The sequence below is a fragment of the Eleutherodactylus coqui genome, chromosome 1 (genome assembly GCF_035609145.1).
Source record: "Eleutherodactylus coqui strain aEleCoq1 chromosome 1, aEleCoq1.hap1, whole genome shotgun sequence".
Taxonomy (NCBI): Eukaryota; Metazoa; Chordata; class Amphibia; order Anura; family Eleutherodactylidae; genus Eleutherodactylus; species Eleutherodactylus coqui.
In genome coordinates this window covers 141484630-141511492 of record NC_089837.1, presented here as the reverse complement: position 1 = coordinate 141511492, position 26863 = coordinate 141484630, and the positions used below count along the sequence as shown (strand labels likewise).

General features: G+C 40.3%; 1 protein-coding gene across 2 annotated transcripts in view; it reads right to left on the bottom strand.

Moving 5' to 3' along the window:
• Positions 1 to 485: 485 nt before the first annotated feature.
• Positions 486 to 26863, bottom strand: part of NLGN1 (neuroligin 1) — a 445447-nt gene continuing 419069 nt past the window's right edge. For both annotated transcript variants that reach the window (XM_066601337.1, XM_066601328.1), the window contains exons 4-6: positions 10832 to 11044; positions 3249 to 4038; positions 486 to 1403 (exon numbers count right to left, since the gene is read on the bottom strand). In XM_066601337.1, coding sequence (XP_066457434.1) covers positions 587 to 1403; positions 3249 to 4038; positions 10832 to 11044 — 1820 coding nt within the window. In that variant the 3' untranslated portion in view covers positions 486 to 586. The remainder of the gene's footprint in view (positions 1404 to 3248; positions 4039 to 10831; positions 11045 to 26863) is intronic.

Below are 26863 nucleotides of genomic sequence, written 5' to 3'. Positions count from 1 at the left end.
ATGCACTTCGTGCTAAAAATATCCAGTTTCCTTTATTCCCACAATTGATAGTGACAGCACTTAAGTGATAATGTTATACCTGCCAGGACTTCAAACCTCTTTTGTTCTATTGGCAGTTTATAGAATGGGGCCCCAAGTTAAGGCCTTAACAGCATTGGTGCTTTGTGCACTTATATATGATCTACACAATAAAACAGTTGAAAATAAAATAAAAGGTGAAAAATATCAGACATTCCATGTGTGAGTCCCTTGTGCATATAAATACATTTTAAGTCTTTGTCCTCTCTTTTTTTGTAGCACATGCCTAAAGCCAATTTGTAACTTAAATCCTAAAAAAAGTTGAATATGAATAAAAAACACTATCATTCACAACAATTATTTCAATTGCTGCTGTTGTCCATTTTGATTATTTACATTTTTTTTTCCAAAATTTCAAAATGTTTTTGATATGTTTATGCATTATGCACATTGTAATCATCCATGTTTAAATAATGCAAGTTCTGTGGGGTTGAAAATCCAAGAAATTTCCCATAAGGTCAACTACTGTAATACATCAAAAATAAAGTTTGTATTCCATCTAGTCTGGCTATACTCTGGTTGTAGAATGTGAATGGGGATGCGGATGTGGGTGTGGATGGGGATGGGGAAGTGTGTTATTCTGTCCTGCAGTATAAGTATTGAAGGCATGTATGGGCTGAATCCCTGGTATAGCGTTAGGAATCATTGTTATAGTATTAGGGGTCATTAAGGGAATATCATCTGGGGATCTTCGCATTGCTAGAGTGTAGTCCGGAGGACAGGCATTTCGAAGAACAACCTCATGAGGATGGATAGATTCACATTCATGGTCCAAGTCTGTGTGCTTCATTTGCAGAGACATTAATTCTTCTTCTTGTGCATGGGCTATGTCATTTGTAGTGTTTCTCTGAGGACTACATCTCCTATGCACATCATGTCTCCTTTTATCCTTTTTGTAATATAGTGCAGCAAATGCCAAAATATTAAGAAAAAGTAGAGATGCTCCAACAGCAATAGTAACACTTAATTCAGTTGAATAGTCTCTTTCCAATGAAAAAGGACTAGGCTGTTGTTTGAAGTTATCTTCATTGATTGTAGGAAAAGCTGAAGTTACCGGTACAAGGATTTTCCTTGTTGGTCTAGAAGTGATATCTGTAGATGGCCCTTTAGTTGTGGTGAGGTCATTAATAACATGAAGGTGTGGAACAAGTTCTAGCCAAAGGTTTACTTTATTAGCCCTATAATGTTCTTTAACTCTGGGTTTTAATCCAATGTGGAGATAAAGTTGGTCCTTCTGCGAATATCTTGTCCAAGCAACTTCTTCAAAACGATTTGGCTTTGTGTGGATAAATTTTGTATCTTGCGGAACGGGTTGATTTGGGTCCCTAAAACGACAAAATTGTTTTAATCTAACAATAAATAAGAAGAAATGGAAAGTATAATACAGATAATTAAGTTGCTAATATTAAATACATAATGATAAAATATGTATTACTTATTTATTGTTTTATAGAATTTAGGCCTATTTAAAAAATGGGCCTCTACCTGAATTTAAAGAAGACTAAAATTATGACAACTGCAAAAAAAAGGTCAAATTCAAATCAAAATCGACAGTGAGGTCATAGAATGTGTCTGAGATTTCATCTTCGTAAGATAGCATTATGGTAAAGCACCATCCTAAGGCCTTGGTCACACGAGCGATTTTCCGTGCGACCTGCGCATGCGCATGCGATGTGTGACTTTATAAAACCATTGCTTTGCAATGGTATCGGACACATGAGCGCTTTTTATGCGCTCGTCCGATAAATTATAGAACAGAAATCGCAGATCGCACCTATCTGCGATCTGCGATTCCTGTTCTCTTCTCTATATGCGCTCAATGGGGCCGGCGGCAGCAGCGCCGACCCCATTGAGAACATATACTAGACAAATCATTCTCCTCTGCCACAGCTGTAACACCTGTGGCAGAAAAGAATGATGTTTCCCCATTGAATTCAATGGAGCCGGCAATACAGCCGGCTCCATTGAAAGCAATGGGCTGCGGGGAATCTCACAATGAATTTTCGGGAAGGGCTTAAAATTATAAGCCCTTCCCTGAAATTTATCCAGAAATGTGTAAAAAGTAAAAAAAAAAAAATACTCACCTTGTCCCGGCAGACGGAGTTCAGCCGCGGCCGGCCGGCAGTTCTCCTGAACTGCTATGAGTAGTATTCAGCAGCCGGGGATTTAAAATCCCCACCTGCTGAATGAGCTGCCTCTGATTGGTCACAGCCCTCACCAATCAGAGGCAGCTCTCACTCACCCATTCATGAATTCATGAATGGGTGAGTGAGTGCTGCCTCTGATTGGCTCAGCGCAGGGACTGTCATTCAGCTGAGAGCTGCCCCTGATTGGTCCCTGCGCTGAGCCAATCAGAGGCAGCACTCACCCACCCATTCATGAATTCACACAGGATAGTGAAAAACCACCATTTTCCCCATAGCCATGTATGAATGTTAAAGCTGGATGGCAAAAAAGCTTATAGAAGCGGATTGATGCATTTGAGCTGTGGTGCAGGCAAAAGCTGCTTCGTATATCCTGGACAGCAGGAGTAACAAACAGAGAAGTCCTGAATCGTATAAGACTTGATATATCACTGGAGGGCAAGATGGCCAGACTCAGACTCACGTATTTTGGCCATGCAATGCGAGCAGAGCCACTAGAAAAATCTATAATGCTTGGACAGATGAGTGGAAAAAGAAGACCTAGCCGCTAAAGGATATGATGGTTGATACTGTCAAATCTGATACTGACATGGAGGGAGCTGGCCTTTAGGGTCCCTGAGGATCGTGAGTGATTAAACGGCTAATAACAGCAACAATAATTTAAGATATCATGAAATCATTGAGAGCCATGGACAGGTTAAACTGACTCCAAAATGTTTTATTACCTCGTCAATGAAACATGTATAGTTAAGCAAATAATAGCTTACCACATTGATTTAAAATCTTCATAAGTGGAACATTGGAAAGCAACGAAGAGTTAAATGGGTGTTCCCAACAATGGAAGGGATGGCATATTGGTAGGAATTATCAGCACCTTCACAGTCCTCGGAATGAGGGGGATACAATACCTTAGCTCCTTCATAGATTTCCATTGTACAAGAATGCTCCCAAACACCCATTATGTAAACTTGCACTTGCATTTTACTAATTCAACAAATGTAAATTCAACAAAAGAATGTTACTTACCCAGTTTTAGCAAAGTTTGTCCAGTATGTCATTACTACTGCACTTAGCATAACATCATTTTTGGAGAAATTGCATGGGAATAGCTCTGTAGGTCCAATCATAGGAATTCCAAACACATAAGGAACCTCATCCCCATGGGATGCATCTGCCCAAGCAGGCACTTGATCTGATTGGCAATGATGGTAAAAGGCATAAAAATATGTAGGTGAACCAAAGTTTGAGTGCAGATCTGCAGTCGCAACTGCTGGTGCAACCCACTGATGGTCAGTGAATAATGCCAACAATGTTTTTCTTCTTGTTTCAGGATTGTGTCGATCTGCCCAATCTGTATACATAAATTTGATTGTTTCTCTCATTACATCTTTTCCTTCTGTATATCCATATAAGTTATCAACAAAATTAGAAACTGCAAAGTCGAAGTCACTTGCAGAGATGCCATCCTCGTGGTCTACAATACTTTCCACAAATTTAAGTCCTTCTCCTTGGTTTACACCCAACATGATATCATAATTAAGAAATTCGCCTTGCTCCATTAGAATTTGAGGATCATCAGGAATTACATCACCATCTATTACTGGTCCAAAGGCTATGTGATACCTTGCTGGCTGTATGTCTTGGTCCACAAGTTCTCTATAAGGCTTTTTCTGTAGACATTCCACAAGTTCTACAGTATCAGTCATGTTGCATCCAACTTTAGTTGCTAAAATCCGAGCATATTTGGCAGGCTGAAAGCTAACTGCCCAACTGGACAGGGCAGTTCCGCTTTGTGCAATTGCCCTTTGAAAGAGACCTGTTTCCAAAAGAAGTAAAAGTATTAATACGGTTTAACTATTAAAATATATAATTATTTTATTTGCATCACTTTCAGGGGGTATTCATGCCATATCAAACTGAAATCTTTCATGCCAGAGCAATGCATATGAGTGCATAGAGTAACACACAGTGTCATGTAACTGACATTGTAAATGATCACAAACAACCATAAGTACAAAGTGTAAACAAAGAACATATTTAGAACATATTTTCGAAATATTTCCATGCAAATTAAAACAAATACATGTCATATGCATGCTAAATAAAAAGGCTAGGTATACTATAGACGTTGTTCTAATTTTTTTTTTTCATTTTAGTGGCCACAAATGGTCATTCATTTGATACAATTGATGGTTTCAAACACTGTTGTTCAAGCATTCCTTCCAAACATTGTTTATTTTCTTATGATCAATTATCTAAATTAATCATTATTTATTAGCTGTTTTGTGAACCTTATAAATATATTTTAATGGTCTTTAAGAGCACCCTAAAAGAATACCCTAATGTCTCATGTAATATATGCATGAATAATAGCCATAAATACTTTTTACTCTTAGCCCTTTCATTAAAATTAATAGTAGTATTTTTGGAGCTTAGGTACAGTAAAATTGTATATGTAGGTTAAAGTCACTTCCCTTATGACAAATTTAATTACTGTATGTAAAATTACCAAACTACTGATCATTACCTTACAAAACTCTTGCTAAATATATTTCAGGCCCTTAATATTACATTAAGGGTTCAGTCAGACGAGCGTTTTTGTGCACGCATGTTTGCGATTCACATCTATAAGAACCAATGCTTTCCAATGAAAGCCGTCATATATGCGTTTTTTACAAGCAAATAAAATTCACACCTGCAGAAGATACGACTTGTGCTAGGCCCATCTTTAAGGGAGAGGTACTGTTAGGGCTTGCTGCTGGGATCTCTGGTACTACATAGGTTTCTAGCAGCATAGCCCTGCAGGGGTAGAAAGATTGTGCTGGCTGGGGGTGGATTTCCCCAGTCAGCCAATCCCCAAGGTCTGTGCTCATATATATCAGCTGCTTTTCTAGATGCTGCTGGTCTTTCTCCTGTCTTTTGTGGTGTGAGCAGGTTCTATGTATAATGACTGCAAGAGGGGTTCATGTGTTAGGTTTTGTTTGATTGTGTTGCTGGACTCATGGTTAGTGTAGGGACTAGCGGTATAGCCAGGAGCCGTGAAGTGGCCCACTAGCTTCCATTTTTTTGATCGAAATGTCAACCAATACCTGGCATTTATAGCATTTACATCTGCTACTAGCGTTTGTGTATTGGCTGCTGCATGGTGTGATTCTTGCTCGGTGTGTCAGCTTATCCTGTCCAGTTGTCCTTGTCGGTGGATGAATCCCATACTGGGTGTGTGGGTTCCTAGGAGCAGCAAGGACCCAGATCCAAAGACCACTGGGCCACCCTTTATTGGAGCGATGTCCTCGCTTAGGTAGGTCAGTGTCGCTTATTCTAGTAGAAGTTAGGGACAGGTGTTTATCTGTGGTAGTTTCACCTATGTGTTGCTTATCAATCTGTGTCACATTTGTGTGCGCACAGTTCTCATTTGCCCACACAAACGTAACAACATGAGTTCCAATGCACCCGGTCACGCAATATTTTCTACACACGTTGTGCAATTTTTTTCCCCTGTGCCTATAATGTGTAAGAAATTTGCTCATCTGACTGAGCCCTAAAGGGGTTATCCCATCTGGATATGTCCTTCTTTTAAAAAGGACCTACAGGGATTCAGCTGTTAAAACTAGAGGGAACTACAGGAAATCGCACATTTCTCCTATAGTGGTCACTGCAGAAGGCATCTCCACACTGGTTAACAGAGGTAGATCCTGAACAAGGATTTGTTTATAATGTCCCTAGTATACATGGTTTATCTAATAACAGTCTCCACCCACCAGTCCCTGTCAAAGCCTGTCTTGCAGACTAGACTACACCTCTCTTCACTTCACTCTTTTTGGATGGATGTCAGGTGTGACTTATGTGACTTCATGACTGTATATAAGAGGTGGTGGTAACACAATATATCAGTTGCATGCTTTCTGACTTTTGTCATTCTCTCAGCACATGTAAATATTCCTGCTTGCAGTTTCTTCGATATTAGCGACATTTGGTAAGAAACAGGAATGGGATAATCATGTTTATTGCTGTGTATTTCTTTGCTTTACGATGGTTTGTTGCTTTGCTTTTGACCCCATACTAGATTACCTAGATTCTATTTAGGGTAACTGTGTTCTTGATTCATTTTGTATTCTGATATTCTGTTTTGCTATTTTGCTCCTTCTGTTTGATAAAGGTCCATATGGACTTAAACAACACATTGCTTGGATTGTCAACTCAATAAAACTGACACTGCTTGAATCACATTTTGAAGTTCTAAGTTTTTTAGGATTTTGAACCGGAACTTCCTCTCTAGCACCCACTTTATTGATACCAAACGAAGAAGAGAAGAGCAGCACTCCAGGGAGTAAAAAATCACAATGGTATCTTTATTATGCCCATAAACACGTACAACGTTTCAACCCTACTTCCAAGGGTCTTTGTCAAGTTCTGAATAATATATACAACTTCACAACATAAATAGCAACACTAGCCCCACCTTCACCAATCACAGATCATATAACAAAAGTGCATTAAAATAGATCACATGTTATAGGGTGAATCAGTGCAGGAACGCAGATGAGCAATGCATAATTAATCAAATAAACGCTTTTGTGTCATACCCTGCGCTGCAAAGCCAAGAGATTTCGGGATTTTACCCTGAATGATTAACTATGCAGTACCCTTCCAATATAGCGAGATCTTCAATGGGATCTTATTGAGTGTCGACACTGATGTCAGCAATATGCGACATTATCGGTGGGGATACGAACAGGTGGAAATAATCTTTTGGCTTTGCAGCGCAGGGTATGACACTAAAGCGTTTATTTGATTAATTATGCATTGCTCATCTGCGTTCCTGCACTGATTCACTCTATAACATGTGATCTATTTTAACGCACTTTTGTTATATGATCTGTGATTGGTGAAGGTGGGGCTAGTGTTGCTATTTATGTTGTGAAGTTGTATATGTTATTCAGAACTTGACAAAGACCCTTGGAAGTAGGGTTGAAACGTTGTTCGTGTTTATGGGCATAATAAAGATACCATTGTGATTTTTTACTCCCTGGAGTGCTTGCTCTTCTCTTCTTCATTTGGTTGATACATTTCTGATCCAGTGTCCAGGATCGTGTCGAGCGGGCACCATCTACGTGATGTTATCCTCCCTTACAAGACAAGGTGAAGTGTGTGCTGTGACCAGTTGATTATTTGTGATCACTTTATTGATACCAGTGCAGTAGAGTATTTTATTCTATTACTGCGACCTATGACTGACCAAGACAAAAGAAATATTGATAAAACACAACTTTTATGAAATCTTAAAATGAAATAAAAAATTCCCCTCCTCTTACTAATAATAATGATTCCACAGGATAGATAGCAGTAATACCATGAGAAGTAAGATACTAAATCTGTAATGCATACGGGCATTATGAAGATAAAAAAGAAACATACAAACAATTGCCAAATCTAAAACTACATAGCTGTATTCATATGGTTTTGTGCAAGTTTCCCCCACATTCTTGAGAATTATTCACATTGGACATCACACAGGTGTCTGATACCCATGGGTAGTGGACACCACACGTCCATTGCTGGTCCGTGAATCAAACCAGAATAGGACATGCTGGGATACTTTTACATGGATCATCGGCCTATGAGAAAAAAAATCACTGGTCTGAATAGCTTCATTAATTTTAAATGGTCTAAGTTTACTCAATTAAAAACTTAGATGAAATTCAGAAACAAACACATCCCCATGAATTACCAATATCTGGCATCCCAACATTTGACAGTTTTTACAAAACTGTAATCGCTAAGGCAACAATTTATTTACCTTTTTTAGATTCCTTGTCATTTTTAGCATTATATAATTGCAGTTGATTAGGCACAGTTGTGTTTTTTGCAATGGTCTGTAGTTTTCTTTTTTATCTCTATAATATCTGTACACATTGAAGTTTTTAAATGTTTCCTCTTTATCTCCATAAGTTCCTGTATACACTGTTGATCTTACCTCCCCTGGTATTACTGCTGTCTATTCTGTAGAATCATTAATCACTAATTGTTAGTAGAGAGATCTAGGTGAATTTTTTATTTTATTATTTTTTTAATATTCCTTAAAAGTTATGTTTTATTGGTATTTGTTTTGCCTTGTTCAGTGATAGATCTCTAAGCAGTGGCAGGAATTGAGTATTCTCTGGCATTGATTCATAAACTACTGTGATACTTAAAAAAAACAGTACACTACATGTCCACATGTTAAGGGTGGTATTTCAGCTTAATTTCATTCACTTCATTCACAATAGAGTTGAGCTGCAATAGTAGATACAACTCATGGGCAGCTATGACACTGTTTCTGGAGGAAATCAACCAATCTTTTCTAATCCTGCACAATCCCCTTTAATGTTCCATGTATGTCACCATGGATCAATCATAGTATGACATTCATTACAGAATTATGCATGTTTATTTTGTCATTCTTTACTATGACTTCAATGAAACAACAGAAAACAGACACAAGAAGTAACATTTTAAAATGGAGCTTCTTATTGTATGAAACAAGAGCAGATGCTCGCAATATTTCAAGGCAATGTTCCAGCGAATGGAAAACCTTTTTTATACCAAGTCTAAATCATATTCATGATGAAAACCCAATCAATTTTAAGGGTATGATTCTTTTACCACTTTGAGCCCACAGCCCAGCTGTCAACTGTGAAAGTATTCCGTGTTAATTTACAGAAACTTTTACAGAGACCTTTAATCACTTTATTTAGTAGAAGTGCACACAGCTTGGAGATAAGTCCAAAACTAGAATATCTACATTTGGACTTCCATTAAAAGTCATCTATGATGAACCAATCTGTATCTACTATAGATGACAAAGTAAAAGTATGCAAATAATATAGACTGGGTAAGATAACTATGCTGTGCCTGATGTCAAAATGCACATTAAAAAAGGTAATGTGCTGTCAATTCAATCTATAGTTTTAATATTATATGCATCTACGCAGCCACTTTGTTAATACAGCTTGAAGATCATAACAATACATATTTAACATTGCTATTTAAAATATTATCAAATATCAAATAAAGTAATCAACTGGGTGAAATATGGAAAGCTTGAAGGTAATGCAGGCAGACTTTGACTCTGAAGGAGTAAAGAGGCAGTCATCAGGAAGACAGGTTATGGCGCAGCGAGTGTTTAAAAGAATGTAATAACTTTGGGGACAGTAGGAAGTTTTTCTCAAAACATTTAAACAATGAGGTAATAAGAACAAATATATGAATCTATAATTTATTTGTCAATATACAGGAAAATTGTAATGTTATAATGATACTATAAACAAGCTGTGTACTATCAATTGTATCATTAATATGCCTCCTTTAAACAGATAGGACTGTATTTTTTTAACTTTACACCTTATTTCAAAATATAACTATAGTAAAATGCGTATTGCTTATCTTAAAATTAGTTTGTAAAAAAATGTTATTAAATATCAAATGTATTACTTAGCAAACAAAAGTTTATACAAGCTATACATAATTAAATTACTAGAGAATGGAATATGCTAACTAGTATCTGTATACTGTTTGTCAAGTTTTGAGTACCAGATGGGCTCGAAATTGAACAGAGTTTGGTGAAGAATTCTCCTACACAGGTTATTCTCTCGCTGGGTCCCTGTGAAAATCAGTGAAAATACTGAGCTGCATGTCTTCAATATACTTGCAGTGCTACTGCAGGGGAAATAAAACATTACATAGTTCCTATTGAAACGACTGGCTGTCCATGCAGTCAAAGGTGGGATCCTCCAAAGAGAGATACTCTGTAGCTGCTCTCCATTATGGCAACCGAAAGAGACCCTTCAAGTGGAGATTCCCATTATTTAACCCCTCATTCTCCCTCAAATCACCTACGTAGGGACCATTATACATATGACTAAAATGTAGAGAGATGTATAGGCAGCTTTTTGTACTGCACATCTATTTTTAGGTTAAAGTTAAGCAAATTTAAACCACGCTTTACTGCATGTAAAAAGCCACACAACTCTTTCATTCCATTTCACTGGGTGGAACTGAAAAGGACAAGGAAAAAATAACTGAGTGTAAAATAAAATATGACTAAAAACTCAAAGCTTTGACAATTTGGAATCATGCATGCAAAACATTTAAACTTCCTTCTCACAGACAGTAATAAATTCCACTCATGAATTTTCAGTGAGTATGTCTTATCTTGAAACTCCTCTTTTAACCTAGATAATGTTTCCTGAGCAGCAACCATTAAAATAAAATTGTATTTTGCTTTTACAAGCCAAGGTTTCTTGTGAGAAGCTAAACTTGCCACTGAAGAATGACAGAATACAATTGACCTCATTCCGTGTGGTTCATAGGATATTTCCCCAAAAAAACACTTTTAAGGAAAAAAACAAGCAAAGCGGAAATGTGCTCATAATGTACAAGCATCTCAAAAATGCACTTCAAGTTTTATATTAAACAAATCGGTCACAAGTCAGCCAGCAACACTTTAATTACATACAAAGATGTCAACGGAAAAATGATAGTGATTAAAAGAAAGTTGTGAAGGCAGAGTACAGTCACACCAAGCCACATGCATACACCAAAAATGACAAAATTTGCAACCTGCATAATACCTTTGGTTGAATTGCTCCAACGGTTACCTTCTGAATAATGGGACAAAGTCAATAGATTGACACATGATGCACCAGCACCAGATCCGAAAACTGTTATTCTTAAAGGATCACCACCAAAGAATCCAATGTTCTCACTGGTCCAACGTAAGGCTTGAATGAGATCAAGAAGGCCATAGTTTCCCTTTGCTGCTTGATCACCGGTGCTTAGGAAACCTGCACGAGAATTAATATGAACTATTATTGAAATGTTTTCCTTTATTTTTTAGCACATTTTACATAATATTCATATCTTAGAAATAACATGAGTATGACACTGTAATGACAGTCTTGAAATTATCTACCAATATAGAGAAATCACATGAATAACGGGTTGCAATATCATTTTAGTATGGAAATATTTTAACATAACTGTCAAGATAATAAAGATATAAAAATATGCAATGACTATATGGACTATAATTACATATGATATAATAACCAAAATAACTCAGATTCTCTCTGTTTGTAGCTTTTTTAGAAGGTTCTACTTAACTCCTTACTGTCAGTAGTACTGAGGCTTTAGAAGCAGTTTGGACGCCCAAAAGTAGGCATAAATATAAAGATTGTGAATTGTTCTGATATACTGTATATTCAATATTGACACCAAATATTTAAATACATTTTAATATATTCTGCTACAATATGAACAATTTTCTATTGAAACTCATTCCTATCATACCAATCATAAAAACAATATGTTTGTGAATTCTTCATTACTATTTGTTGGATTTTGCAACTCTAGTAACAGACACTAAATATTTCTAAGGCTCTGTTCATACCCATTTTGAATCTTTAATCAGAAGTATATATCAGGAGGACTCAAAATGTAAACCTCTAACAGAGGGCTGTGGCATATCCCACTAAATAGGCATGCAGTGGGATACGTTGCCCATGCTCCTATTATCCCTTGATATAGCACAAGCTCTCAGCTATAAACAAAAGAGTCCTACCCATTACCGAGTCAAACATTCTAAATATCTGTGTATTTTAAATTTAAAATCATATTATCATACCTTGGAGTATTAAGGGTCTTTTTGAACTTCCAATATATCTACATACTGCTGGAACATCAATCCAATAGTCTTGGAGTATACTGTTAAGGCTGGGGTCAGGCACCATAACGAGGTACTAGCTAGCCTGGTGATATTTATGTGGGGGTATTTCCAGCTTACAGTCCCCCTTTTATTAGGCCCTACCATCCATCAGGGCTTTGTTATCTCCTTTTTAAAATCTTTGGGCTTTGTTCACCTTTGTACTACGATTTCTTTTTTATTATACAATTTAGGTGTATATGCGTTTATCCCTTTATACCCCACGGTTTTAATTATTTATCAATATAACAGTGTTTTAGGTTATTCTTTTGTAGGGTTTTTTCTGTGAATTAAAAGCTCCAAGTTCAGATGTAATACATCCTTAGGCCTTAGTCAGACGGGCGTTTTTTCGCGCGATTTGCGGATCGCATGACGGATGCGCATCCGCAAATCGCGTGACCGGTGCGCGCAAGTCGCCCGCAAATCGCCCGAAAATCTGCTCCTAGCCGTGTTTCATTAGAAACGGGCCAGAGCTGTCCAGCGCATTGCATTCAATGGAGACGGCAATACAGCCGTCTCCATTGAAAGCAATGCGCTGCGGGCGAGCCCGGGATGAATTGTCGGTAAGGGCTTAAATATATAAGCCCTTACCTGCAATTCATCCTAAAATGTGTAAAAATAAAAAAAAATTGTATACTCACCTTCTGCCGGCAGCCGAAGCTCCGAGCGGCCGTCCTGCAGTGGGTGTGAAGGGGGTGTGAGTCAGACCTGCCCCCTGATTGGCTCAGCGCTGAGCCAATCAGAGGCATGCCTCACTCACACCCATTCATGAATTCATGAATGGATGTGAGTCAGACCTGCCCCTGATTGGCTCAGCGCTGAGAGGCAGCAGTCACTCACCCATTCATGAATTCATGAATGGGTGTGTGAGTGAAACCGGCCTCTGATTGGTCAGGCTGTGACCAATCAGAGGCAGATCATTCAGCAGGCGGGGATTTTAAAGCCCCGCCGGCTGAATAGTGCCAAGAAGCAGTTCAGGAGAACTGACAGCGGCCGCGGCTGGACTCCGGCTGCAGCGGAATGGTGAGTATACAATTTTTTTTTTATTTTAACACATTTTAGGATGAATTGCAGGGAAGGGTTTATATATTTAACCCCTTCCCGACAATTCACCCCGCGCACGCCGGCAGCCCATTGCTTTCAATGGAGCGGCTGTATTGCCGCTCCATTGAATTCAATGGGCAAACATCGTTCTTCTCTGCCACAGCTGTTACAGCTGTGGCAGAGAAGAATGATTTGTCTTCTATATGTTCTCAATGGGGTCGGCGCTGCTGCCGCCGGCCCCATTGAGCGCATATACAGAAGAGAACAGGAATCGCAGATCGCAGATAGGTGCGATCTGCGATTTTTTGTTCTATAATTTATCGGACGAGCGCATAAAAAGCGCTCATGTGTCCGATACCATTGCAAAGCAATGGTTTTAAAAAATCGCCGGACGCATGCGCATGCGCAAATCGCGGCAATAAACGCCCGTCTGACTGAGCCCTTAGGTACTGAAGTAAGCAGCAGAAGTAATTACTTTAACACTCGCCGTAATCCTTCAAAATTCATGGAGAACAGGAGAAGTCCCAGAAGATTGGAAAAGGGCAAATGTTGTCCCTATATTCACAAAAGGGAAGAAGGTGGACCCAGGATACTACAGGCCTGTGAGCCTGTCTTTTATACTGGGAAATATCTTTGAACAAATTTAAACAGCAAATAGGCAAGTACTTGGATGAGAATGGAGTAATTAAACAGAAACAACATGGGTTTGTAACAAACAGGTCATGCCAGACTAATCTAAGTTTCTCCTCTGACAGAATCACTCACAGGTTGATCAAGTGAATGCAGTAAATATATAGTATATCTTGACTTTAGTAAAGCATTTTAAAAAGTATATCATACCATACTTATTGAAAAAATGACCAAATATGGGATTGACAAGGCAACTGTTAGGTGGATTCACAACTGGAAGAATGTGCCAAGTCAGGTACCACAAGACACTGTCTTAAGCCCAGAGTTGTTCAACATTTTTATAAATGATCTGGAGAAGAGAATTGAGGGACAACTGATCAAATTTGCTGACGACACAAAGCTATAAGGGACAGCTAACACTAGAGAAGGGAGAGAGAGGATTCATAAAGATCTAGAAAAGCTTGAAAAGTGGACGGCGACTAACAGAATGGATCACAGACTGAACATGACTGAACATGAGTCAACAATGTGATGCAGCAGCCAAAAAGGCAAACACAATTCTGGAATGTATTAAGAGAAGCATAGAGTCTAGATGATTTATTTAAACATTATCTGAAATACTGTATACAGTTCTGGGCACCCCAATTAAAAAAAAAGGCAAACTAGAAGAAGTTCAGTACCAGGATGGTGAGTGGTTTGTAAATCATGTCCTATGAGGAACAGTTAAAGGATCTGGGAATGTTTAGCTTGCAAAAAAGAAGGCTGAAAGGAGACTTAAGAGTTATCTACATATATCTGAAGGGCTGTCACAGTGCAGAGGAATCAGCCCTATTCTCATTTGCACAAGGAAAGACTAGAAACAATGGGATGAAACTGAAAGGGAGGAGACACAGATTAGATATTGGAAAATCTTTTTGACAGTGAATGTGATTAATGAGCGGAACTGGTTGCCAGAGGAGGTGGTGAGTTCTCCTTCAAAGGATGTCTTTAAATAGTGGTTGGACAGACATCTGTCTGGAATTATTTAGTAAATCCTGCATTGAGCAGGGGGTTGGACCTGACAGTCCTTGCGGCCCCTCCCAACTCTACCATTCTATGATTCTATATTAGCTGATGTCATTGTACAGTGCAATGTGCAGATGTATGTACTGTTGGCCCCACATATACGGTAGCTCCAGCAAGCTATAAAGATTTCAGGAGAAGTGATCTATGTGCTGACAGGGTAGCCATGGGGAGGTCCAAGCACTCGTTCTTCAGTCTGTCCCAGGGAAGCTCCTTTGATAACTGTACACATATGGAAAATGACATCACTGGAGCTCCCCGAGGTATCTATTAAATCCAGGCTAGTGACGAATGCCATACAGTGGCATCCGCCTCTCATAGACTATCATGTTCTCCGATAAACAGATCTGTTTTTTTACAGTACACCGCAGGAAGCAATAGTGTAATCTACTGCACTACTTTATCCTGTAAAAAAACATAATCCCAAAAGAAACCAGCCAGACGGAGACCTTAGTTTCCGCAACGGATTAGAAAGACAAAAATCCAACAGCAGAAAAGATGCATGAAGCATAAAACCAGGCATTTATGAATCCATGTTAAAAATTAACAGAGCTCACATGACACTCAGGTGTTGTTTACGTGTTTCGGATAAAGATCCTGACTCATAACATGAACCCAGACAAAAAACCCACAGTATTCAATACGGCATGACAACCACATGACAATACGAAAATATCAATAGAAAAATTTATAAAAATATTAGCAATCATATAAAATATCCTTATTAGAGATGAGCGAACGTACTCGTCCGAGCTTGATGCTCGGGCGAATATTAGGGTGTTCGGGATGTTCGTTATTCGTAACGAACACCACACGATGTTCGGATGTTCGGGTTACTTTAACTTTCTTCCCTGAGAAATCTTTTCTATATGCGCTCAATGGGGCCGGCGGCAGCAGCGCCAACCCCATTGAGAACATATAGAAGACAAATCGTTCTTCTCTGCCACAGCTGTAACAGCTGTGACAGAGAAGAACGATGTTTGCCCATTGAATTCAATGGAACCGGCAATACAGCCGACTCCACTGAATGCAATGGGCTGCCGGCGATCGCGGGATGAATTGTCGGAAAGGGGTTAAATATATAAGCCCTTTCCTGCAATTCATCCAGAAATGTGTAAAAATAAAAAATATATATATACTCACCTGGTGCCCGCAGACGGAGTTCAGCGCTGCAGGCTGCAGTTCTCCTGAACTGCTCTGAACAGCTGTGAGTAGTATTCAGCAGCCGGGGATTTAAAATCCCCGCCTGCTGAATAAGATGCCTCTGATTGGTCACAGCCTGACCAATCAGAGGCCAGCCCTCACTCACACCCATTCATGAATTCATGAATGGGTGTGAGTGAGGGCTGGCCTCTGATTGGTCAGGCTGTGACCAATCAGAGGCATCTTATTCAGCAGGCGGGGATTTTAAATCCCCGGCTGCTGAATACTACTCACAGCTGTTCAGAGCAGTTCAGGAGAACTGCAGCCTGCCGCGCTGAACTCCGTCTGCGGGCACCAGGTGAGTATATATATATTTTTTATTTTTACACATTTCTGGATGAATTGCAGGGAAGGGCTTATATATTTAACCCCTTTCCGACAATTCATCCCGCGATCGCCGGCAGCCCATTGCATTCAGTGGAGTCGGCTGTATTGACGGCTCCACTGAATTCAATGGGCTAACATCGTCCCTATCCGTTGCTGTGTCGTTCCCATCATTTTCTTGAATTGCCAAGATTTTCACACATGAAAACCTTAGCGAGCATCGGCGAAATACAAAAATGTTCTGGTCGCCCATTGACTTCAATGGGGTTCGTTATTCGAAACGAACACCCGAACATCGCGGGAAGTTCGTTTCGAATAACGCGAACCCGAACATTTTGGTGTTCGCTCATCTTTAATCCTTATTAATATTCAATTTCTTAATATGATTTTATTATGTTACAGTAAATAAGGTGTGTTGTTGTCTGAGTTCATGTTATGAGCGACCCCAACAGTGTTGGTGCGGTAGGAATGGATGCATGAAATTCCTCCACACACACACGCCCACTCTCTATTCTGCATTCCAACAGCATGTGCCACTAGCACTACTGATGAAGAAGCATAGTGTGGCTTCAAAGCACATTTTTTAAAGCTGTTATTTTCAATAAAAACAGAGAAATTTAAAAATTTCATATATATATATATATATATATATATATATATATATATATATATATTTCACTTTATTCCATAAATTTTCACAAATTTTCGTAACTTTTGTTTTTTAACATCTATGTCCCCCATGACATCATAGAAGATTTCCATTGTAAGGGCTCAGTCAGACGGGCGTTTTTTCGCACGTTTTGCGCATGCGCATGCGATTCGCGCATATATAGAACCAATAGTTCGCTATGATATCGGTCACATGTCCGCTTTTGCGAAAAATTATAGGACACGACGGTTTGCAAATCGCTCCTATCTGCGTTCGCCGTTTTATGTGCGCACCAAAATCATCTTTTTCGCCGGTCAGACGAAGTTTCATGCGCATTTTGATGCGCACGGCGATTTTTCTCCGGTCAGACGGGCGTTTTGCAGCGACGATAAACGCGGGTAGGTGCAGATTTTTCCCGCGATTTTTCGCCTCCGGTCACGCGATTTGCGCATGCGCATCCGACATGCGATGCGCAAAACGCGCGAAAAAACGCCCTTCTGACTGAGGCCTAAATGGGGCATCCATAGAGGCCCCAGTTGCAGAGAAAAACACCCCCCTAGTGTGACTAAGACCAAGCAGCTCTGACATGTGTGCCTGTGTGTGTGTGGGGGGGGGGGTGTGGGGGGGTGTGGGGGGGTGTGTGTTGGGGTCACTAACGATCCCGTGATACGGCACTCTCACTTCCTGAATTCTGTACATAGTGCTGGTTGAGCACTATGTAGCCTGCAAAAGAGAAGGAAGAAGCAGGTAAAAAACACTTATGTCTTCTCCCTTGGGACCCAACCCGCTCCTGTTAGATTGCAGGACCTTTAATTCTGTGCCATATTAAAGCCCTAGACCAAGTGTTGTATATGTATGGCACTTGGTCATTAACAGGTTAGTACAACAGTGTGGTAAAACATAAAAAAGCATGAATGTGATTGTGTTAATTCTGAAATCTGTGTACTGTGACTATAAAACCAGGTAAAATACAATACATGCTCAGAAAGTCTAACTGCTGCTTATGGAAACAAAGGTTATGCATTTCATTTCACTAGGCAGTGCAACACAACTGTGAAGAAGCTGTGTCATAGAGTACCAAATGCAGGGCCGGGGAGGCAGTGCATGATACAGGGATTGAAATGATACCAAAGGGAATATGGATGTGTAATGTGCTGCACCCTCAAGCCCTGCACAGCCCATAACACAGTGTGCCAACATTATCTGCTGTGTCCCTTTAACTGAATAAAATGCAGAATAAATGGAGTAAAAGTTCTATTACATTCTTTCAGTGTGAATAAAATAATACTGTAACAATTACTACATGGAAAAAAATAATAACATTGTTAATTAACTTAAACTAATCACTATTCAAGCACCATGTTTATGTCTGAGAAGTTCTGCTAAATATTAAACTGATAACATTTCAATTAGCGGTTTCAAATTTCTAAGACTTTTAAGACCAAATGTGCTTTGATAATAAAGTAATTTAATACAGCACAGCAGTAAAAAGCATTTTCTCTTGTTCATGATATTTACAATTAACTGGACACAGACATACAGGGAATTCAATCTGTTTGTTTTTAATTTGCATAAGATCTTATTTTCAGCTACTAAATCAATAGCTATACCTGGTGGAAGCAGCCAATAGTTTTTAGATATTTCGCAGTAAATGTTGCCATTTCTGTGCACAAACTTTTTGGGTCAAACATAGTTCTTTCCATAACTTTGCTTAATTATTACTGGTAGGCTGTCATTATAACACCAGATATTAATGTCAGTTACTGTAGAAAGGTGCCTTAAGTACTACATAGTGTTTTTCAGAAAAACGTCACATGTTGCTGCAAATATATGGGAAAAATGCATGTCAAAAATGTATCACCAAAAAAAACTAAACAAAAATAATGTGAAGAAAAACACATGAATTTCATGGCGTTTTTTACAAGCCAGAAAAATGCCACAAAAACGTGTGCGCGAAGAAAGCCTGAAGGTGGTATTTTTTTCTGTGATAATGCCACCTCATAAGGTGACATCTACAACAGGTTTTTAACAATTTGTTCATTGACATTATTTTATAGAGCTCATGCACATACACTATAGTAAAGCCATGTGCACAGGGCCTGTATGGAGGCACACAGAATCCCTACAGGAGCCATCAAGGCAATACTTCTAGTGGAGGAAGCTGTGTAAGGGCTCAGTCACACGGGTGCATTGGCACCCGTATACCGGCGCCAATGCGCCCATGTGACTGAGCCGTTACTGCAGAAAGAAGACGGTTGTACCTGAAAACAGACGTCTCTCTGCACCGCTGATGAAAGAACACATGACCAGCAATGAAGCCGGTCACATGTTCTTTCCTCTGGTGCTACAGAGAGATGTCCATCTTCAGGTACGGCCGTCTGCTACCTGCAGTAACACGGGCGCCGATGCGTCCCTGTGACTGAGCCCTAATAGAGGATATGTGATGATGGATCATGCCAAAATTGTTACCTATACATTCAATGGAAATTTATGAGACAAAACTTCATGTTGGAAGCACACATATAGAAGACAAATCATTCTTCTCTGCCACAGCTGTAACAGCTGTGGCAGAGAAGAACGATGTTTGCCCATTGAATTCAATGGAGCCGGCAATACAGCCGCCTCCATTGAAAGCAATGGGCTGCCGGCGAGCGCAGGATGAATTGTCGGGAAGGGCTTAAATATATAAGCCCTTCCCTGCAATTCATCCAGAAAAGTGTTAAAATAAAGAATATATATATACTTACCTGCTCCCGGCAGCCGGAGTTCCGCGCGGCCGGCCTGCAGTGGGTGTGAAGGGGGTGTGAGTCAGACCTGCCCCCTGATTGGCTCAGCGCTGAGCCAATCAGGGGACAGGTCTGACTCACACCCCCTTCACACCCATTGCAGTACGGCCGCACGGAACTCCGGCTGCCGGGAGCAGGTGAGTATGTATATATTTTTTATTTTAACACTTTTCTGGATGAATTGCAGGGAAGGGCTTATATATTTAAGCCCTTCCCGACAATTCATCCTGCGCTCGCCGGCAGCCCATTGCTTTCAATGGAGGCGGCTGTATTGCCGGCTCCATTGAATTCAATGGGCAAACATCGTTCTTCTCTGCCACAGCTGTTACAGCTGTGGCAGAGAAGAATGATTTGTCTTCTATATGTTCTCAATGGGGTCGGCGCTGCTGCCGCCGGCCCCATTGAGCGCATATAGAGAAGAGAACAGGAATCGCAGATCGCAGATAGGTGCAATCTGCGATTTCTGTTCTATAATTTATCGGACGAGCGCATAAAAAGCGCTCATGTGTCCGATACCATTGCAAAGCAATGGTTTTATAAAATCGCTGGACGCATGCGCATGCGCAAATCGCGGCAAAAAACGCCCGTCTGACTAAGGCCTTAACAGTAATTCAAACACTTAATGAGATCAAGATAAGGTGATAAGGGCAGGTGCTAAGGGCTATAGCACCTGTCTCTATATATATGTTAATATCCTCATTATATGTCAATGTGAACAAATATAACAAAGACAATAGGGGCTTTAATACCTGTCTCTATATATATGTTAATATCCTCAGTATATGTTAATGTGAACAGATATAACAAAGACAATAGGTCTGACCCAGTCAGCTCCTCCCCTCCTGACACTTAGATAACAACGAGTAGGGAGGGAGTTAATATGCTCCCTTGATGTGTTCCATCCGCCGTAACTCGGCGATATGAAGCGTGATGACATCATTACACTAAGATAAATATACTATTTGGAAAGGACACAGGGATAATTCGCTTCCTATGCGTTCCATCCGCCGTAACTCGGCGCTATGAAGCGTGATGACGTCATCACGCTATGACAAGTATACTGTTGGAAAGAAAACAGGAGGAAATTCTCTTCCTATGTGTTCTAAGGGCCGCAATGTAAGATCGCGAGCGTAATGACATCATCACGCAACGCCAGTACACGTGACTAAGTCACGTGAGCAACCCGAATCAGGACGCCGGCACAAGAGCAGACGGACCTGCATGTTAGGAGGAAGGAGGAGCAATAAGGTAATTAACACAAGGAGATATGATTATATGTGTGTATATATACGTTAAATGTGTGTATGATTTTAATACTGTGCTTGAGAAAGTCGCAATATGCGATGAAACGCGTTGCACTTTGATACAGAATAAAGGAGGATTTCTAAATCTATTTATGCATTGGTAACTCCATTCCCTGGGGAAATTGGATCCAAAAGGAGCGCAGGAACTTTTTCATTTCACTATTCAATGGTAAGGTAGAGGCATTGATATATATGGTTGGATGAAACATGAGCAGCTAAGCTAATCTTTTCATCGTAGTGCTACAACAATGCCTCTACCCTGTATCAGTCACTGCTCTGGTTGTCCATCCACTATAGAATACAATCTGACTTCATCAATTTCATCCATAAAGCTCTCCACAGTGCTGCACCACCCTATATCTCCTCCCTCATCTCTGGCTACCACGCTACCTATGCTCTCTGTTCTGCTAATGACATTAAGCTACATTCCACCCCAATCTGAGCCCCTCACTCCCGTCTCCAAAATTTTTACAAAGCTGCAGCAATTTTCTGGTATGTGCTACTCCAAACTGGTTACAATGTGCATTGTTTTAGGTGAGCCCTAAAAAAACATCTGTTTAGGTAGGTCTATCATTTTCCCTATCTAAAAATGGCTATACATGACCCAATCATCAGCCGAAAAAAATAATTCAAACGAGTGATTTCCAGCTATAGTTGTCCCGTGTAAATGTGGGATGCTACAGGGTATTAACCCCTTAGTGACCAGCCTATTGCTTTTTTACGTCCTAGCTTGTTGGGCCTTAATTCCTGAGGACATTAATACATGTTTCCTGCAGGGATTAAGGCCCTGCAAGCTGAGGACATGACAGCTCTATGCTGTTAGCTCCCGGAGGTAGCTGGCAACTTGGAGCTGCCATTTCGGGCCACAGGACCCCTCCCTCCGTCACATGATAGCCGGCATTCACAGAATGCCGGCGATCATATAAAAGACAAGAAAAAGTTTAAAAAAGTTAAAGATTCAGCTGCCCTGATGGATTGCATCCATCAGAGCTGCAGAAAGTACTCACCCTCCTTCTCCGCAATGTCCCACGGTGTCCTGGCCTCCCGGGTCCCGACGGCACCTTCTGCGCATGTGCGCCTGATGTCATACAGTTTGAGCCCCGTTGTGCATATGGACATAGTATTAGGACCAGAACGGATACGTTTCTGAACACGGGACAAACGGTGGTATCCATTTTGGGGTGAAAGTCTTCATTCAGATGTGTGCTGTATGATAAAAAATGTTTTTAAAATGACACAATTGCCAAAAAAATTAAAATTGTAATTTATTTCCATCTGCTTTGTTCAGATTCATTCAAAAAATGTGGGGTAAAAATATGCAGTACACCTCTAGATGAATGCGTTAAGGGGTCTAGTTTCAAAATAGGGTCGTTGTGGGGGTCCTCTGTCATTTTGGCCGTTCAAGTCCTCTACAAATGTGCTATGGGGCCTAAGACACCTTCAGGGCTCAGTCACACAGGCGCATCGGCGTCCGTGTTACTGCAGCCAGCAGACGGCCATACCTGAAGACGGACGTCTCTCTGCAGCGCCGGGAGGAAGAACATGTGACCAGCTCCATTGCCGGTCATGTGTTCTTTCATCAGCGCTGGAGAGAGACGTCCGTCTTCAGGTACGGCCGTCTTCTAATTGTCAGTCACACGGGTGCATCGGCGCCCGTGTAGGGTGCCGATGCGCCAGTGTGACTGAGCCCTCAAGCAAAATGTCTGTTCTAAAAGCCACTGGCTGTTTCTTTCGTTTTGGGCCCCGTTGTGAATAAGGACATAATATTAGGGCCACAATGGGTATAGTTCTGAACACAGGACAAACAGGGGGATCCATTTTGTGGTGCAAGTCTTCATTCCTATGTATGCTGTACACAAAAAACGGTTTTAAAAGTGACATAATTGCCAAAAAAATGAAAATCGTAATTTTTCCTTCTGCTTTGCTTAGATTCATTCAAAAACTGTGGGGTCAAAATGCATATTGCACCCCTAGATAAATTTGATAAGGGGTCTAATTTTTTAAAATGGGGTAATTTGTGTGGGTTCTCCATTCTTTTGGCCACTCAAGTGTTCTATAAGTGGGCAATGGGGCCTAAATTGCCTTCCAGCAAAATTACTGTTCTGAAAGCCACTGACTGCTCTTTTTGGTTTGGGCCCCGTTGTGCAAACAGACACAAGATTAGGGCCACAATGGGTATGCTGCTGAACACAGGACAAACGGGGGTATCCATTTTGGGTGCAAATACTCATTTTCATGTGCATTATAGAAAAATTCCTGTCTTTTAAATGACATATTTGCAAAAATATGAAGTTTTATCCTGAAAGAAATTGTGGGGTAAAAATACTCACGTCCAACCTCAGTGAATAAATTAAGGGGTGTCGTTTTTAAAATGGGGTCATTTCTAGGGGTATCTATCATTCTGACACCTACGAGCCTTTGCAATCTTGGCTTGGTGTAGGAAAAGAAAATTTTTCTCAAAATGTTAAAAATCAATGTTAAATTTGCATGTCACTTAAATGGTTAAAAAAAAATGTTTTTCCAATGTGTGTCTAGAATAATGTAAACAGATGAAAATATATACAGTAGCTTATCAAGAATTTGTACAGTATGTTTGCACATATTTGAGATATTGCAGTTGAAAATGTGAAAAAAATGAAATTTTTTTTCAAAATTTTCCTAATTTTGGTGCTTTTAATAAATATACACAAATGAAGTACAATATGTGACGTAAAAAAACCAATGTCAGAATCAGGGTGGCTTCACATGAGCGTGTTTTTGTGCATTCATACGGGGGCACAAAAACACGCTTCTATTAGAAACAATGCATTCCCTATGGTGTGTGCACATGTCCGTGTTTTTGTGCGTGCCTGTAAAGATAGGACATGCGTGCACCATAGGGAATGCACGCAGTGTCTTCAATGGAGCCGCGGCTGCTGCCGGCAGCTCCATTGAAGACAATGGTCTGCCGGCACCCCTGAATTGTTTTTTTAGGGAAGAGCTTTACATTTAAGCCCTTCCCTGAAAAACAAGAATTTTAGTGTACAAAAAAAAAATACCTGTCCGCCGCTGCCATGTCCCCACGGGGCTGAAGAACACATCTGCCGCATGCGCAGAAAAACACGCTTGTGTCAAGCCACCCTCACTTGGTTGTGCAAAACCTTTATGGAGTTATTCTATGTCAAAGTGACATATGTTAGATTTCCAAAATTTGATCTGGTCATTAAAGCGCAAACAGGCTTGGTCACTAAGGGGTTAAGCAAGAAACTGTTCATTAGTCATTTGTTGCTTCTTTTCAGCTCACTGAAATGAAGTGATTAGAGAGCAACTTCTCGCTCAGTTAAAAACCGTCAGTCAATAATCTATAAATGACTGCCTGTTTACTCTCAATGGAGGTGGGCCAACAGAAGAGATCTCTGGTGCACCTTCTTACCATTCACTAAATCTCTATTGCTCCTGTAAGAGAGTACAGGAGCAAAAGTCATTGGGACAACTGATGGGCACTTATACAAATGACAGTTGTCCTGTGTAAAGGCACCCTCTTCTCCATCTACATTCTTCCTCAGAACGTGCTTCCACTTTCCATGCACTCAAATGTCTATAAGAGTCTATAAGAGACATCACATCCCTTTAATCGTTAGTAGATTTGCTATAGTATATGTATCCAGTATATGTATATATATTCTTTCTATCTTTGTAGAACATTCTTTTATGATCATTATAAGGAACCAAATTAAAAGTACTCCTTTTTGTAAAAAACATATTGATGAGGTCCAAGTGATGAGGCATGTGGTAACTGTACCCTTATTTTACCATAATAAGTGAAGAATAAAAGAACTAGAAGCATTTGACAACTGACTGGAAGTGCTATTTTTACAATTCTAATTATGTTATTTGGGGGAAACACGGTTCATACATGTCTTGGCAATTGAAGTTGAGCTTTGACCTTTCCAGCAAATCAAAGAACAACAGTGCATCAATGTCCTTGTTGCAGAGCAGCAAAAACTCATTCCGCACACTTGTTATTGTGTGCTCATAAAGACAGATCTACCATCTCATATTAATTCTCACTCGCAAACAGGTTGTGTCCTCAGGTCAGGAATGAAGTAATCAGCTCAGCATGAACTGCAGGAAAAGTGACAGTAGATTTGGCAGCCCCATATCTAATAGAGTATATCCTATAGCTCTCAGTTTCCTGCAGGGCTCATCCGTAACCTTTATAGTCACTTTTATTTCACAATAATTAGAACCTGAAAAAGCATTTCTACTTGTCTAATTTATTTATATCTTTGATTTTAATAAATCTGCCAGTGATTTACCAGATATATTAAATAGATATAGCTAAAGATTGCAGGGCATATACAGGGGGAGGATTTCATTATGACATTTCATTAAAAATATTTTAAAATCGCATTTTTAGAGCTCGGTCAGATGAGCGTGTGTTTTGTGGGCGCATAATGCAGGCTTCTAAAAGAACCAATGGATGCCTATAGAAGCGTTCATATGCGTGGAATCTGAAGCGCAAAACAGCTCACACCTAAAAAAGATAGGACAGTTGTGCATTTTGCTGTAGTTTCCATTAACTCCTCCTTTGGGAGGAGGAGTTAATGGAAACGCCTGTGCAGGGAATAGATTCCCTGCTGCTTACAGCAGGACATTTAAATGTCCGGCTGTTAACCCCTTAGTCCCCACGGGAATGAAGGGACTCCCTGAGGGTTTCATTAAACCCGGGGGGGGGGGGGGGTGTTCTATCATCGCTAAACACTGTGACAGCACTGTGACGGCCCATTGAAAGCAATGGGATAGCATTGCAGTCCTCTGCCCAGCTGTGATAGCTCTGGCAGGGGATTTCTTCATCCCCGCGAGGAGTCCCCTCATCACTGAACACTGTAACGGTGCTGTCACACTGTTCAGTGATAAATGAGATGAAGGAATCCCCTGCCACAGCTGTGGCAGAGGAGTGCAATCTTCTCCCTATGTTTTGCCGCCGAACCCATTGACAATAAGATGAAACCTCTGGATGTGACAGCAGTTAGGGGTTTTACATCCAAGGAATCTCCTGCTGCAGCTGTCACAGCCACAGCAGGGGATAGCAATCCTCTCCCATTGCTTTCAATGGGGCCAAATTATATGAGCAAATTTTAGCTTCTTGTGACCGCACAACAAGTGCGAATAAAAAATGCGTCTACTGCTTCGGTCACGCGTTTTTTATACATGCGTTTTCTGTTTTGTTTTCACTGACCTATACATCCATAAAAACACGCTCGTCTGACTGAGCCCTCAATCTGGCTTCAGCCAGCTTTATTGCTCCTTCACTGCAAAATATTTCACATAGCCTTACGCTACGTTCAGACGAGCGTATGTTCGCGCGTACATACGTGCGAAGAAAACTGTGCGCCTATTTAAAACCATGGAGTTTCTATGAAGTGTTCACATGGGCGTGTTCTTACTGCGTTTGAACGCGCGCAGCAACGAAGAAAGGACATGCTTACCAGTTTGGTCCGTACTGCGCTGCTCTTAACATTGGCTCCTATGGGACACGCTGCACGCGAGTCCGGTCGTGTGAACGACCCAATAGACAGCAATGTAAATTTTTATTTTTTTTTATATGCTAAAGCTAAATGCTTTTGTGTCTTTCCCTTGGCATAAAGCACTCCATGTTGTGTTCCGGATGTGTTTGGTTGTAAACACCAATAAACGATGTGCAGCCTGTTATATAAAGGAAGAAACTTAGTAATGAAAAGTTCGCTGGGGCGCGAAAAATCGTGTGTCTCAGAACTATCAATACTTAAAATACTGGCGCCGTGTATATTGGCTGGGATGCTGATACAGCTCAAGGTATGAAGCGCATCTACATGCGCTCCATGCAGCCAACATCACATTTGCTAACACGCATATGTAAAGCACGGACCTTCGTTCAT